Raw genomic sequence first — 17365 nt, 5'->3', positions numbered from 1 at the left:
GTGCCTTTAAATCTAAGGTCTTAGATTTAAAAAAAAAAAAAAGATTTTCCTCCTTCACCATGCACTGTGCTTTTACATTAACTGTATGTTTCATAACGCTTACAGAAAAGCTTTCCAGAGAGTGCAGGCTTGCAGGTCCATAAGGCTGCGAAGACTAAGGATCGCTCTGATAAAGATGCTGAAGTTCATCTGTCAGGAGTTAAAATCTTCTACGGCTCTCAAACTGGAACAGCAAAGGTACAAATATCTGCTTCTAAATTAAACGTACTCACAAAGAGTTAAGCGTGGTGATTCAACATAATGTGAAATTAAATCAGCCAAATAAACTGGACATTAATCTTAATCCAGCTCAGTTGCAGCACACTGCAAAAGTCTTTCTGATTTTATATATTGCCAGGTAAACAGCAGGTATCAGGACAATGCAACTTCAACAGATCTTCAGGAATCACCTTGTTGCTGCAGAAGCAAAATTTTCTTCCAATCAGTGCTACATTTAGCTTGTTTTTGTTAATGTAACAAAAGAAAATCAGACTATCAATGTGTCTTTGTTTCAGACTGCAATGTAATGTAATGAAAAGCTTAAAGATCCTATTATTAAGTGTCGACATGGTGTTGAGTACGTTGACTGGACAAAAAATGAGTGAAAAAGCACAAAATACTGAAATAAAAACCTTCAGAAAAGCTGATGACTGTTGATAAAGATCTCTTTGGAAGATTAGAAGAAGGTTTTGCCACTTTGAGGTGGAAATAAGGAACTGATCAACACTCACAGAGCACTGCATGAAGACGGAATACTAAAAAAAGAGGCCAGCAAGTATAATACCTGTGTTAAAATGAGGTATAGTGCCTCAGATGTAAGACCACTTGAAGTGAAAATTACTCTAAAGTAGCTTTTTACATCTTGAGATTATGATTATGAGACGTCTGATGAGTACTGACTGAAACTCTTTGTTCAGGGCTTTGCGAAGGAACTGTCGGAGGAGGTGAAGAGTTTGGATATTCCAGCCGAGGTGATCGACATGAAAGACTACGATCCAGACGATCGACTTGCCGAGGAGGTAACAGAGTCCAAAGAGAAGTGCTTTGTTTTATTGAGTGGGAGGAAAAAAGTGGAAGTGTTCTGTTTAATGATGATATAAACAGAGAACCAACTCCAGAGCTGCTCCTCACAGCGGGAACTCTGAATTTAGACTTTGTATGAACTAAATGACTAGTTAGTCTGTCTGTTAAGTGCAGCATGTTTACTCTGTAATAACAGATCGCTTTTGGGTGTTTGGGCTTTGAAATGTGTCTGCAGGCGCAGGAGAGCGGGCAGTGTGACCACGCAGGCTTAACAGCAACAGAATTAATCAAAGTGAAATAAATGACATCTGGTTTTTGTTGTGGTCATGACGGCAAATGGTGCAGTTCTGTTGCAAGTCAGCCTTTTTTCTTCTTTGTGCGCTGGCCTCATTCTTCTGTTCCTGCTCAACAGAAGAGAGATGGATTATTTCCGTCAGCGTTCCTTCTTTTATTTCAGGGGGCAAAAGGCTGTCTGTTTGCGGCACAGAGAGCTGAATAATAACCTGGTTGGCTGGCTGACTGGTTGGCTGGCTGGCTAGTTGGTTGTTTGGCTGGCTGGTTGGCTTTTTGTATGGTTTGTTGTTTGGCTGGCTGGTTGGCTTTTTGTATGGTTGGTTGTTTGGCTGGCTGGTTGGCTTTTTGGCTGGCTGGTTGGTTGGTTGGTTGGCTGGCTGGCTTTTTGGATGGTTGGTTGTTTGGCTGGCTGGTTGGCTTTTTGGCTGGCTGGCTGGTTGGTTGTTTGGCTGGCTGGTTGGCTTTTTGGCTGGTTGGTTGGCTTTTAGGCTGGCTGATTGGCTTTTTGGCTGGATGGTTGGTTGGCTGGTTGGTTGGTTGGCTTTTTGGCTGGTTGGTTGGTTGGCTGGCTGGCTGGTTGGCTTTTTGGCTAGTTGGCTGGCTGGTTGGCTTTTTGGCTGGCTGGCTGGTTGGCTTTTTGGCTAGTTGGCTGGTTGGTTGGCTGGCTGACTGGTTGGCTTTTTGGCTGGTTGGTTAGTTGGCTGGCTGACTGGTTGGCTTTTTGGCTGGCTGGTTGGTCGGCTGGCTGACTGGTTAGTTGGTTGGCTGGCTGGTTGGTTGGCTGGCTGATTGGCTTTTTGGCTGGCTGGCTGGCCGGCTGGTTGGTTGGTTGGTTGGCTGGCTGGTTGGCTGGCTGGCTGGCTTTAATACAGCAGAGAGAAGAATATCTGTTGAAGCACCATGTTGGTGTCAGAAACTGCAGGCACCAGATGCTCGGTGCACGTGTCGTCCCTCAGCATGCTGACTCATGCTTCAGGCAGAAACTCTGTTTGCTAAATAAAAAACAAGACGATGTCTGTCTGACGTTTAGTCTGCGCTGACTTTGATTGACGTGCTGCTGATGCAGGAAGTTTGTGGTTCTCGAGGATGTTTTAGTGTCGGCTGATTGTAATTAATTTAACTAAAACGACGACACCGAAGTCCCAGTTGTCTTCACCGCCTTGTGTTTCTTTGTGTTTCAGTGTGGCAGTAAGTCGGTCTGTGTGTTTCTGCTCGCCACCTACACCGACGGACAGCCCACAGAGAGCGCTGAGTGGTTCTGTAAGTGGCTGGAAGAGGCGTCCACCGATTTCAGATACGGGAAATCCTACCTGAAAGGCCTCAGATACGCAGTGTTCGGTCTCGGCAACTCTGTCTACGTTGGTCACTATAACACGGTAAGACTTAGTTTCTGTGTTGTGCAGGTTGAGCTACGCTTTATTTAACCCCACATTATCCCACCTGTTTCCCTTCAGGTGGGTACAAACGTGGACAAATGGCTGTGGATGCTGAGCGCAGAGCGAATCATGACCAGGGGACAGGGCGACTGCAACGTGGTGAAGAGTCGCAATGGAAGCATCCAAGCAGACTTCCAGGCCTGGAAGGCCAAATTTCTGAGTCGCATCCAGGCTCTGGCAAAGGGGGGGAGGAAGAGCTGCAGCGGGAACTGCAAGAACGGGGGTTCCTGCAAGAACAAGAAGAAAGACCGACAAGACGAGGAGGAGGTCATCGCACATGATAACAACTCCGAGGTAATGGCAGGTTTCTAACAGCGTGTGGCTATTCACATGTACATGAAAATCTCTGCTACTTCAGGAAAAGGACGAGGCTGAAAGGCTGACAGGGTATTTTTCATTTTCAGTCCAAGTCTACTCTCTTGTCAAGGTTTGCAGGTTCTGACTTAGTAAAGATTTCTAGATCCCAGACTGAGTGGCTGCACAGTTAAACCCTAAACAAACCCAGCGGATGAAGAAACAGCATTCAGTCGACAACCTTGTCTGGATATGTTGATGCATAGTCTTATATTCTGTGTGTAGTGGTATGACTGCAGCTTTGGAAACACGAGGCACAATACACACGGGGAAAACTGCTAGTAAATACAAACTTAAGATTCCCAGAAAGTTTGATAGATTGTGTAAAATGTTTGTTGAAACGAGAGCTTCCTTTAAGCTGCATAGAAACATGTCAACATGAAGTTTACAGCATTTCTTATGTTCAGAAAAGTTTCTCAGCAGTTTGATTGATTTTCTTTCTGTATTATTGTGTTTTTTATCATTGTATAGCAGATGGGTGTGAGGTCTGAACGGAAGGTTAGTCACTTCAGTACCGGGATGTTTTCTTTACCTCGGTAATGGTGTTTTTAAATAATGAGGTTCACTTTCGACAGAGGTCTCTGGACGCCAGTGTCTGTCATGTCACCTGTGTGTGTTCTGCATCCTTCGTAGTAATTTAAAAGCTTGGGTTGCAGCCACATGCCATTGTGGATGCAGGATGTTAACTCATAAGAAGCTGGATGATCCCTCAGCTCTTTCAGCTTCACACCACAGAGCAGCTTGACATGAGTGGGATTCCACTCATGTCTGTTTCTCGTGTGGTGCTGTCTCAGGCTCTGAAACAGAGTTTTTGGCCTTGTCTCTGGTCTTTTGATTTTGCTAATTTTCTCCATATAAAACAAAAGGATATCTTCGGACCTTTACAGAGAGAAATATTTGTCTGTGGTTGAACTGTTAACCTGCCGTCCTTCTCAGAATAAGGAAACAGACTTTTATGGATCCAACCTGATCAGAAGAGTCTGTTTTCTGACTTTACTTAAAATGATTAATAAAATTTGCATGAAATCTTTTTCTATCGCTGATGATCATCTTGTCAAAATAAGAAAATGCTTATTTCTGTAATTACTTTCTTGAATACGTTTACACACACACACACACACACACACACACACACACACACAGTTTTCATGTAAATGTCAACACAGACAGATGATGGGTTGTCATGGTAGCGGACATCTGATGGAGCTTGAGCTGAGACTTCCTTGCTTCAGTCTGCAACACTCTGAAGAGGTGACATTCAGCTGGAAGTTCACCCAGAGGGGCTGACAACTGTGACAAGGGGCCATTGTGTTTCATGCATCGGTTTCATCCTGCTCCTGTAGAGCAGGATGCACAGTAGATTAAAAACATTAACCATTTTATTTTATTTTGTTTTAAATATAATTTTTCATTTAATTTTTAAATTTTTTTTTTTTTACTTTTATTTTTTTAAATATCTTTAAATGTATTTTTATTTAATTTTTAATTTTTTTTTTTTACATTATTATTCTATTTATGGTCCAATTTAGTATATTTATTTCTTTATCAGCTAGAATTAATAAATGAAAACAGTTTTTGTTTCATACTCTCTCTGCTGTTTCAGCTGGATCTGATGGAGTCCAGCAGTGATGAAGATGAGTCTGCTCTGCCAGATGAGAAGAAATCTGGGTCTGTGGTGGACATGGAGGATCTGGGCAACATCATGAGCAGCGTGAAGAAAGCAAAGGTCAGACTCTGCCGACACGCTTGATGACTCCACTTGTCCTGTAAGCTGAACTGATATTTACTGGTCAAACCGTACTTTTCTACTTCACAGTTTTCACTGGTTGTTCAGTCACGTTGAGCTCAACGGCGTGGCCATACATCGGGTCTATTTTCAGAAACTGTGGCGCTCAGTTTCCATGGGCTTCGTTCATTCTAAGATTTGTCAGTAAAGAGAAAAATGTCATCCTTGAAGGAAAAATGGCAGATGGGTTGATAGACACCAGACCCCAGCAGACGAGAAGTGGAGGCTTGCGTAATCTCGAGGACGCCCACTTCACAGATTTGTGAGGAATGGGTGACTCAAGAGAAGCAGAAAACTAGGGAAAAGACATCATCAGTCTCCTGTTTGTAGGCTGCATGTGAGCGTATGCTAATGGAAGTCATCACCTTTATGATTTTCCAGCCATTTTATTTAAGACACTGTTACTAAGGCTGGATGGAACATCGAATTTCTAATGTTCATAAATTTTTTGTTTTTCTGATGAAAATTGAAACTAGATGGTATCATTTATATTAGGAGTCTGGTTGTGCCTGAGACAACCTGCTTCTGCTGTAAAGCATGAATATTTCACATTACTGACAGCAGCCGTGTGTCCTCCTCCCCCTTTTTTTCACAACATGATGAGTTGCAGATCTGCTTACAGTTTCTCCTCAATGTTTACAACTCAAACTTCACAACTTTGCCCTCATCCTCTTTAAAAAAGCAACAAGTGTTAAATATAGAAACACAATGAACAGAGCATCTGACGAGGGATACCAGGACAGGAACATTCCTCCTTCGGCTGCACGTGTACGCTAATCCGAAACGTGCAGCTGAAGTCGGTAACGTTAAAACTGTGAAAGCATCTGAATAAATGGTAAAAAGCAGCATCTGTTAGTGGAAATGACAACGCAGACATCACGGTGCGTTTAAGGTGCACTTAATGCAGAACCATCTGGAACACTGTGTTGTTTTTATTTGTAAGAAAGTAAGTAAAATATCCTTCACTGCATTTTACTGCAGTCTGGTTTTTTTTTCTGCTGACAACAAAATGCACCACCTGAAAACAATTCCAGATTGATAGATACTTTATACATCCCATGGAAGAAATTCATCATTTCCATGTTATTATGCTCCATCTTTAGCCAAACACAGAGATCTGGAGGCCTGAAAGATGCACTGAATGTATTTTCTTTCATTTTTTTAATCCTTACAAAGCAACATGAAGGGAAGTTCTTTTGTGTCAATGTGTTGCAAAGAGCCATATTGTGCTGCAAAGCATCATTCATATGCAGGGAAGAGGAGAATCATGCCACTTGACCCAAACTAAAGGAAAAAATAAGAGGACAAAGCAGTCATTTCTTCCACATTATCACCACAGTACAGATAGTCCTGGAACAGTGACAAAGACACAACGTGCAGATTCTAAGACGGAGCACAGAAAGTCCCACATTCTCATTTCGGCTGGAAAAATGTCCGTTCATAACAATGAAATGTGAAAATTATGATTTTTTTTTTATTTTTATTTTGCTGTTGCTAAAAACATGAATTTCTATCAGGATAGACTTTATTTCATTATTTGGTCATGTCATCTTCCGAGGAAGATGGTGACTGAATATTTCGTATAAAACATTTTGACAGGTGCTAAATGATGCAGATGCCTTTTTTTTCCTACAGGCAGCGTCCACCCAGTGGTACCTAGATCATGTCATAAAGACTCTGTACACATCACATGACAACTTGCAGTTTAACTTCTCCACTTTACACACTAACAAACACAAAGCCGACTTTTGTTCAGGCACATGAACACATGAGTACCAGATCCACATCCATCTGCTAAGAGAACCAGCCTCTTTACTCACCCTGTGATGATGCCTGTCACCGTTTTCACATAAAAACACTGATCACAAAATCTCCAATACTGGATAAAGTGGTTGGATTAAACTAGCAAAGATGAATCCCCTAAGTATTTTCCACTGTTTGAGGTCTGACTGCTTTTTTTTTTTTAAGCGCTGTTGTTGTGAAATGTCTCCAGCTGATAATCTGTTGGTGCTTTTTTTTAAACTTTTAAATATTCTAGATACTATTTTCTAAATGCATATTGGTTGAGTGGGTGTTTCTGTAATGTCACTCAGCACAGGTGTGATTTTATATTACTAATGGTAATAATAATAATACACAGTACATCCTGCACATCTCAGGAGCAATCCATGTGTGGTCGGATCACCAGAGAGGTGTTAATGACCAGTGACAAACTTCACGTTATGCTAACGTGACTCTTTGAGAGGCTCCATCTCAGCTTTAAAGACAAACTGTGATGATTTCAGGAGCTTGAAAAGATCTTTATAAGTTAAACTGAGTTGGTTTTTTTTTTTTAATTTTACTGTAAAAGTTGTTTTCCATGATAAATGCTGCTAATTTTTCTCTGTCCTTACAGTGTCATGTTCCTGTTTGCATAATTTTGTCACACAGAGCTGTCAGTGCAAGAGGTAATTAGCTTGAACATCAAATATTTGTCAAGACACAACACATACATGGACAAGCTGCATTATTGAGACTGAATTATTGATCATTCGCTCTGCACAATAAACTGATTAGCAGAAGTTACTGTTGTTTTTCCACAGATGCTTGTTAATCTTCCACATATGGTGGGAGAATGGTATAAATTAGTCCCTTTTTATTGTTTAGAAACTTATATATTGAGGTTGCAAACTCTAAATAACAATGTAATGTAGCTTTCAAACAGAGCTGTAGCTGAATTATTGTCACTTTGGCTGGTTTTGTCCACTATGTGATGGCAGAGACTCTCATTGGCTGACAGCTTGGTGACCTGCTGGTAACATCTGACATTTAATATCACTGCAAGTTTAAGAGCTTTTGACTTCCACAGCCCTCATTTAAGCAAACTAAATCACTGATGATACGAGACCAAGGGTATTCAACTCAGCCCTACAAGGTCTGCAATCCATCAGGTTTTCCATGTTTCCCTGCTCCAACACAGCTGAATCAAATTATAGAGTCTTTATTTAGAACCTGAGAGGCTGTTAGATACATTTAATTTGGTTCAGGTGTGTTGAAGCAGAACTGAACTGTGGACCTCATTGGACCGAGTTAAATACCTCTTCTCTAGACCACTTACCCAAGCAGAGTCACCAATAATCCTTCTCAGCCACAGATATGCTTCAGCGTTAGTGTGATATATAGACATATAGATATATAGATAGATATATGGAATTGCATCAAAATAATTTTTTTACATCTTGAAAAAGCCTGTTTTGTGAGGTAAACAACAACAACACATTACTACTTGATCATTCTAACTTACTCATCTGTAATGCTGAAAACCACGACTCCGGGGTGCTTTTGTTCCTGCATGACTGTCGTGCTGCCGTGGTATGCCAGCTCTGCGTGGCAGACCACATTTCACCTGATGTGATACTTTTTCAGCATGAAACATTCCCAAACTTTAGACATATGAGACCTGATCTTGTCATCATTCTGACTCTGTTCAGGTTGCGCCGCCATCAGCCTTGAGTTGTTCATCTGCACAGACTGCCCCCAGCGCTTCCTGTGGTGCTTTGCAGTCATTTGTGTCGTGTTTAGCGTTCTCATGCTGTCTGAAAAGTTGTGGTTGGTAAATGGTGTTAAGTTGAACAATTTTTTTTAATTTTATGATTTTTTTTATTTTATTTTATTGTCGATGTTGCGGCATTTATATAAATGATATAACTCCTCCCCCAGCTCATCTGGGCATCTCCAGCTCAGGTCCTCTATCAGAGTCCCTGGAGCTTGATGGTCCTCTTTACTATCTTAACAGTTCCAGGCTTTCGACAGTTCTTTGAGGCCTTTGAGGCCAAAAGTGTTTATTTTTCCTGATATTTCCATCATCAGCTGTATCGACCACTACGGCTTTCCTCTGCTGCTCAACAATGATCACTATGTCTGATTGGCCATCGCCGTTTATTTGGATTCAGGTTCCACATGATCTCAGCTTATAGAGTGATGACCGTCTCTGCAGCCGAGGCTGGAATGAGGATCACAGTTAAACTTTGGGATGAAGACATATTTGCCACAACTGTCTTCAAATCTACCCAGTAATAGACAGGTTTTCATGCTGTGATTGGATGCAGAGTTTCTGTGTAGGTCTTTGGCTCTGGCATTGAAACTTCATCATGAGAGGCTTCTGTTTGTGCCAGAGTGGTCTGTTTCATGTAGCGGGACTGCTGCCAGATAGGAGTTGGTGTGAATTGGATCATTAACCTGGCCTGCTGCACACTATTCTTGGCTCAGTTGTGATGTTTTCAGCATAGTGTCCACTGGGAGAAGGCAGGAAAGAGATGCTGCTATGACTCTAAGGTCTTTTGTGTAACTTCAAAACACTGGTGTTGGTGGAGATTGAAATGGTTTGTGTTTGCCAAATGTAATCAGACCAGGAAACTTCTTCATACACTTAAGCTGAGTTCGTTCAGCTTCATTTTTAGAACCATATTTTATTTTAGTTAAACTGAAAATCACTTACTGGTATTTACACACATATATGGAAGTAATTACTTATTAGAAAAGCTTCTAAAGTACCATCTTCACTGCACTATTCTTTGTAATAAACACCACTTAGACGACATGTTGGCTCCGATTATAAACTTTTATAATGCTAAAGCCCCCCCATGAGGTTTTTACCGTTCACATGGAGAAGTTTATCGATTACTTGGTGGAGCAAAAATTGAAATCATGTTTTTTCCTAGTTTTGTTGTGACCTTTGTACAGTAAACTATCTATAATTCCTGCTTTTCCTATTCTTCATCTTCATCTTCTGCTGCTTATCCGGAGTCGGGTCGTGGGGGCAGCAGCCTAAGCAGGGAAGCCCAGACTTTCCTCTCCCCAAACACATTTGCCAACTCTGCGGGGGGGATCCCGAGGCGTTCCCAGGCCAGCTGAGAGATATAATCCCTCCAGCGTGTCCTGGGTCTTCCCCGGGGTCTCCTCCCAGAGGGACGTGCCTGAAACAACTCACCAGGGAGGTCCAGGAGGCATCCTCACCAGATGCCCGAGCCACCTCAACTGGTTCCTCTCGATGCAGAGGAGCAGCGGCTCTACTCTGAGCCCCTCCCGGATGACCGAGCTCCTCACCCTATCTCTAAGGGAGAGCCCGGCCACCCTGCGGAGGAAACTCATTTCAGCCGCCTGTATACGAGATCTGGTTCTTTCGGTCACGACCCACAGCTCATGACCATAGGTGAGGGTAGGAACGTAGATCGACTGGTAAATCGAGAGTTTCGCCTTCTGGCTCAGCTCCTTCTTCACCACGACAGACCGGCGCAGAGTCCGCATTACTGCAGACGCCGCACCGATCCGTCTGTCGATCTCACGCTCCATCCTTCCCTCACTCGTGAACAAGACCCCGAGATATTTAAACTCCTCCACTTGAGGCAGGACCTGACTCCCGACCCAGAGAGGGCAATCCACCCTATTCCGGCTGAGGACCATGGTCTCAGATTTGGAGGTGCTGATTCTCATCCCGGCCGCTTCACACTCGGCCACGAATCGCTCAAGTGAGAGCTGGAGATCACGACCAGATGAAGCCAACAGGACCACGTCATCTGCAAAAAGCAGGGACCCAATCCTGAGGCCACCAAGCCGGATCCTCTCAACACCTCGGCTGGACCTAGAAATTCTGTCCATATAAGTTATGAACAGAATCGGTGATAAAGGGCAGCCTTGGCGGAGTCCAACCCTCACCGGAAACGAATCCGACTTACTACTGGCAATGCGGACCAAGCTCTGACACCTGTTGTACAGGGACCGGACAGCTCGCACAAGAGGGTCCGATACCCCATACTCCCGGAATACCCCCCACAGGAGCCCCCGGGAGACACAGTCGAACACCTTCTCCAGGTCCACAAAGCTCATGTAGACTGGTTGGGCAAACTCCCATGCCCCCTCCAGGACCCCAAAGAGGGTATAGAGCTGGTCCACCACTCCGCGACCAGGATGAAAACCACACTGCTGCTCCTCAGCTAGTCAACTATCCGGCGGACTCTCCTCTCCAGGACCCCTGAATAGACCTTACCAGGGAGGCTGAGGAGTGTGATTTCCCTGTAATTGGAACACATCTTCCGGTCCCCCTTCTTAAAAAGGGGGACCACCACCCCAGTCTGCCAATCCAGCGGCACTGCCCCAATGTCTGCTTTTCCTATTCACTTTTCCAAAATATAAATAAAAAAGATCATGAAAGTTTATCTTTGCATTAAAAATGGCACAGTTAGGATGGTTTTATGTTACCAAATCATAGCAAAGAAGTACAGCTGGACAATGAACTCTCATTTCTTTGCTCAGCTGTTTGTTTCCCTTTCCCTTGGACCCTCCGTTCCATCATAAGTTTTACAGAGTAAAAGCTAAATTCAGCTAAATCCGCTAAACGAACCTGAAAAACATGCAGAATCTTTGCCGCGTTATAGATGGATTCTGTGTAGTTTGGTGAATTCTGTAATTTGGTAAATTCTGTGGGATATTTAGAAGGGTGGGAAAATTTAATCAAAGAATCGAATATTGGGATTTTTTTTGCTTCACAATTTAAAAATGTATTTTGTTACATTTTTTTTAAATAAATAAAAATAATCCATTATAAATTTGGTCATTTTTATTGTTTTTATTGATCTTTTATTGATCAGCAGAATGATGGTCTGGCTGCTGGGTTGTTTTTTTTTCTCATTGAAATCAAGAAAAAATCACAAGCAAAAAAAAAAGTTTTGTACATTTTTTTGTTTTAAATCTACAAAAATCAGCAATATCGAAAAATTGTGAGAATTGCAAAACCCCCAAAAAATCTGACAAAAGCATATTGTCAAAGCACTAGTGGCTTCTGTGTGATCTAATGGCTTCTGTGGGATCTGGTGGCTTCTGTGGGATGTGGTGGCTTCTGTGTGATCTAATGGCTTCTGTGTGATCTGGTGGATTCTGTGGGATCTGGTGGATTCTGTGGGATGTGGTGGCTTCTGTGTGATCTAATGGCTTCTGTGTGATCTGGTGGATTCTGTGGGATCTGGTGGTGGATTCTGTGGGATCTGGTGGTGGATTCTGTGGGATGTGGTGGCTTCTGTGTGATCTAATGGCTTCTGTGTGATCTGGTGGATTCTGTGGGATGTGGTGGCTTCTGTGTGATCTAATGGCTTCTGTGGGATCTGGTGGATTCTGTGGGATGTGGTGGATTCTGTGGGATGTGGTGGATTCTGTGGGATCTGGTGGTGGATTCTGTGGGATCTGGTGGTGGATTCTGTGGGATCTGGTGGTGGATTCTGTGGGATCTGGTTGTGGATTCTGTCAGATCTGGTGGATTCTGTGTGATTTGGTGGATTCTGTAAAGGCAAAACATAAGCCCTCATTTCTGTATATGCAGGTCATCTGGAGCTTTTCAGGTTTTCATGAAGGTTAGTTTTTATGTGTACATTTTCTGATTTTTTTTTTCTCCCACTTATTTTTACTCCAGACATTATCATTTAAAAAGAAGTACTATTATTACACCTTCGGTGTTCTCAACATCTTCAGTACATCCATCCGCTGAAGCCTCATTAGAAATGGCCCCCATGAAATGATGGCTGTCAAGAAGCCATTCTTAAGGATGGGAAACAAGGAGGAAAAGCAGAGGTATGTCACATGACACAAGAATTGGACTGAAAATCAGTGGCAGCTGGTGAAATGGAGGGATGGATCTCCCCCAGAACCTGGACCTACTGAAGCAGTGTGGGATCGGCTGGACAGACAACCTAACAAAAGACTGAAACATCCAAAGAAGAGCTTTAGAAAGTCCTTCAAAGTGTCTGGAGAACTATTCCCGAAACTTTTCTGAGGGTTTTAGAGTGTTGACGAGGAACTGCTCAGCCCAAATCTTCTGTTCATGCTTCGATGGCTAAAGCAGCAATCTTCCAGGATTTATTTAGCGCAGCAGCACAGATGTTAAAGTGTTAAGAAAGAAAATAGATCAGATCATTGTTTATTCCTCATTCTTCAGTTTTTTTTTCTTTTTACTGTAGTTAGATGTATGATTTTACCTTTAATCAGTGTGTGTATTACAGCAGTGTATGTCTGCAAATACTCTGTGTTGTCATTGTTTCAGAGCAAATTACGGCGCTGTGCGTGTGTCCAGTTCTGTTGGTCCGATGTCCCGGGCATACCTGCATGTCTGTGAGCAAAAGGTGGAAGCTGAGCAGTGGAAACTAGAACTGAGGCCAGATAAGTAGGCAGGGCTGCGTGCAGACACTTCGGTGACCGATTGTTTCACCGTTGGCTACATGTTGTGTGTGTTGTCTGAACTGAACGTGTCACAGATGCATTCATGAAGGAGAACGTTTGTGGTTGCTGAAAGAAGAAAAGTAGCCTCATCCTTTTTTGAGCTTTAAATTGCAAAGTGCCATTTTAAGCCCACATTTAGGTTATCTGTTGGAGTTCAACAGCTGCTTGAGTCACATCCACTGGATGATAACAGGTTCCTGCTTGCTTAGGTTTCTGCTCTCCTGCCATGAGAACAGGGCAGATTGTGGCTTATAGTTTCTTTTAAACTTACTAAAAGTAAAACATTGTTCCAACTTTGCTTTTAGTGATACAATTTTGTCCCAAGTATCATCTAGCAAAATCCGCCGTCTCAGATAGAGATGAGAGCATTCTGACCCAGCATGATGGCTTACTCATTCACAGCAGCCCTTGTCAGAAAAGCAGCTCATCTCAGACGCTGCTGCTGCTGCTGCTGCTGCTGCTGCTGCTGCTGCTGAGGGTAAGAAAGCTCACCTGGAGTTGAGGTTATGACTGTTAATGGTGGGCACAGAGCAGAAAGGCTGTTAGATGGCCCGAAGGGCTTTGATATGTCCTGGTGGAAAGTGAAAGTATACCACTTTAAGTGTGCTGCGCTGCAGAGGAAGATAGCCGCTCAGCAGTAGAAGTCATCCTCGCAGACAGATCAGCAGCAGACTGTTTACTCTGCTCATGTTGCCTCTGCTTTACGTCATGTTTGCTCCTTTTGCAGGGATAATAAGATGGCAAGATGAAGTTAATTAAGCTGCTTTTTAATCAAGAAATTAGAAGCCGTAACCAGTATTCATTAGTGTCCTGTAGGTGAAGCGATTCTTTTCTTTATTTAATACAATAAATAGAAAAGCAGAGACTAATTCTTAGTCATTTCTTTTTATTTTAAACAGTTTCTATGTTAAATTCCCATTCCCTACTTAACTGGCTAACTGTGCAATCCCAGACACATTAATTTTGTCTTTTATATTAATAATATTTATCCATTTTATATGAATACACAGTAAGATTATTTTGTTTTAGTAAGTTTTAAGTAAATGTATGTTAACATCCATCTGACTGACTTTGGGAAAGCACACACAGCATTTTACTCTCATTTTGAGCAAAGTTTGCTGCCCTAAAGTGCAGTGAACAGGAATCAGCGAGCTGTCTTCGTATTTCAGAAATATACGCAAACAATATGAGCATGCGTCTACATTTGCTGACACAGTATCAGCTCCTTAGCAGTGCTTCTGCACCAACGCAGGTGACATATAAATCCCTACAGACAAGCCGTGGAGGTGGCAGCAGTACAGTAATTGGGTGAAGCTGTCATTTAAGCCGGTTAACCTTAAAGGCAGGTCATCAATCACACCTTTCTGAAAGTAATACCTGTTCCTATTTTCACTGAAACTTTTAGAATCTAATCAGTCTTGTTTGTGTGGACGGCATAGTTGTATAATTCTGGCTGATCTCTCAGACGAACAGGATTCAGCAGCACAACAGTGGCTCAGGATTTATCATGTTGCACAGAAGACATTCGCTGCATCGAACACTATTGTTTAATGATGTGCTGCTTATTAAGCTCTGACTAATCTACTTGTAAAATCCTACAACCATAAGTCGGTAAACCATTTTTTCCTAAAGTAAAGCTACTGGTTAGCAGCAAAGATTATGTTTTAATTGTTGTCCTTTAAGTCAGGGAAGGACATAAAAAGATTCCACAATACCCCCCACCCCTATCTGAAAAAAGGCAGTTAAGGATGAAGAGGTGAAGACAATCTGTGAGAATTATCTGCTGGGAATGGTAAAACAAACCCTCATGTCTGCCAAGGACGTGCACGGAGACTGAAGAAGAGCCGTGCATACTTTCATCCCACTGAGTCATTGTTCAAACAGGATGGGTTTGGAGGTGTCCTCAGGAGAAACCATTACCTGAGACTGAAAACAAACATGAAAAGCCATTCCTGGATAAACCAGAGGGAATTTCTAGAAACAAGGTGTGGCATTCATAAAATTGGTTTCTTTGGCCACAATTATGAAATGTTCTGAGGAAACATTTTCAGGTCCGCATTGCAGCAAACAAACCTGTTGCATTAGTGATTAACAGCGGCGTAAACAGTAGCATATGATGAGGTTGCTTCATTACCTGAAAGGAAATTTACATCTCAGTTTATGACTCGTATTACATGATGCGTTTATGCAGCAATAACTGTGATTGATGTGCAGGTTTAGGCATATTGTAGTATTACATCACATCTAATGTTGGGTTTGTAAGTTCACTCTAACATATTTAGTCATAAAAAATGTTGGGTAAATGCCTGAATTAGTAAAATGTCCTGTGTTCTCAGGTTATGCTAGATTTTACTTCGTTTCACGCAGGCAAAATTTATCAGTTATGTGAGGTGTTCATGCATTCTTTTTTTCTTAATTTAAGCTTAATTTTATACTTTCTAAATGCCAAATGACGCTGCTACTGTTTTATTGCTGCTTGTATGATTTGGAAGCGTGAGACGCTGAAGGCTTTTGTCTTCTGAAGGTCCGAGACGAGGCAGATGGGGAGATGGTGAAGCTGTCCAAACTAAATGGAGTAAAGAAGGTTGAAAGTGAGGAGGGGAGACGGGAGATGATCACTCCTGCTCTGAGGGAAGCACTGACAAAGCAAGGTGAGGAGAAAACCACTTTGCATTCAGAAAAATTAGATAAATAATAATAAAACACACTTATATAGCTGAAGAAGACATCTGGATAGTAACTGCCTGATAAGTCAGTCAGTCAATAGCAAAATGTGACGACACTTTGATTTATGTGTAACACGTTCTGAAAGAACATCTGGTGGGTGTCGCTGGTAACTGTGTGTGATTTATTCATATTATCAGGCTGAAATGCTTTATAATTAGAGATGTAGCCCTCCAGCTGCTTTATATTTAACCTTATTCTTTCCACAAAGCCAGCAATGATTCAGTTAGAAGCTCCACTTCTTTCTTTTTATACCTCTAGCTGCTAATCTAAAAAACTGTCACATGTAGATTTTTTTTCTTTTTCACACAAGCTTGAATTAAATTAGAATTTTATGGCGTTTCTGTCATTTGTTTAAAATATTCAACATTGAATTGGAAAGAATGATATAGTAGTCCTTAGAAGGAATGGTATCATTCCTGTTTAGTAAACAAGCAGTCATTGTATAGACTTGGGATGCACCGATCCTCTTTTTGGGAGTTGTGATCTAATACCGATATCGGAAATTGAATATTGGCCGATACCGATATTTGCCGATACCAAACATGTTTATGTGAACATTATTGTGACTATGGTTATTATTACTGTTATAACTGTGTAAGATTTCATCAGGTTGTAATAAATGACCCATCCTTTCAGAAGTTACCTCACCAATACACATATAATAACATTACAGATCTAACAATTTCAACAAGTTTTATTCTGATTTAACACATTTTACCTAAATACACCTATAAATGTGTGGTTTTGAGACAAAAATCTTGCTTTTAGTTGAAGAAAAATCACATTCAATGCATTTATTTCTTTTAAAACCTGTCCGAAGCGTGTCATCAAACACATCTGCGCTGACATGACTAGTGTGGTATCGGTTGTGGTATCGGCACACTTTCATTGATACCAAGTATGAGTACACGCGCTTGGTTTTTGAGCCGATACCAATACTAAGATGAATGTCCTACTGTACCATTCTGTTGCTGCGCAGATGAAGAAGTCTCTGCCCGAACACACTGTTTTTAATCAGTATGTTCTGCAGAAAGACATGTGGTCACTTTGAATATGAACAAAAGAGATAAGTTAAATAAAAAAACAATACTAAATTTGAGTCAGCATAAAGGTAAGTAATTATCCCCCAATCATTTCTTCTGGTTTGTTTCTGTAATTTTGGCAAAACCAGCTACTGGGGTTTTTTTTTCTCCTTCCTTAAAACACAGCAGACCTTCAGGTTGGGTGGGTTCTGCTGGTGGTCAGCACTTTTTAAGTTGCAAGTTTCAGTCAGTACTTTAACTCAGAGATGTTTATTTATTTCCCTTCAAACCAGTCGAGCGTTGCTGGTCAGGTTAATCGTCTGATCTATCCCAGTCTCAAACCCTTTTAAGCCTGAAGCAGGTCTTTCTCAGGAATTTGTTAAGAATGTTTGGCAGCATCCATTATCCATTCAGTTTTGGACCTGTTGAAAGCAAACAGC

General features: G+C 41.8%; 1 protein-coding gene across 2 annotated transcripts in view; it reads left to right on the top strand.

Moving 5' to 3' along the window:
- Nucleotides 1-17365, top strand: part of tyw1 (tRNA-yW synthesizing protein 1 homolog) — a 65656-nt gene that overhangs the window by 1386 nt on the left and 46905 nt on the right. For both annotated transcript variants that reach the window (XM_079246583.1, XM_079246584.1), the window contains exons 3-8: nucleotides 106-237; nucleotides 957-1058; nucleotides 2538-2732; nucleotides 2811-3086; nucleotides 4750-4872; nucleotides 15701-15827. In XM_079246583.1, the coding sequence (XP_079102709.1) occupies nucleotides 106-237; nucleotides 957-1058; nucleotides 2538-2732; nucleotides 2811-3086; nucleotides 4750-4872; nucleotides 15701-15827 (955 nt within the window). The remainder of the gene's footprint in view (nucleotides 1-105; nucleotides 238-956; nucleotides 1059-2537; nucleotides 2733-2810; nucleotides 3087-4749; nucleotides 4873-15700; nucleotides 15828-17365) is intronic.

Source organism: Telmatherina bonti, assembly GCF_933228915.1.
Source record: "Telmatherina bonti genome assembly, chromosome: 9".
Lineage (NCBI taxonomy): Eukaryota > Metazoa > Chordata > Actinopteri > Atheriniformes > Telmatherinidae > Telmatherina > Telmatherina bonti.
The sequence above is the reverse complement of the archived record's forward strand: the minus strand, read 5'-3'. Positions and strand labels throughout refer to the sequence as shown.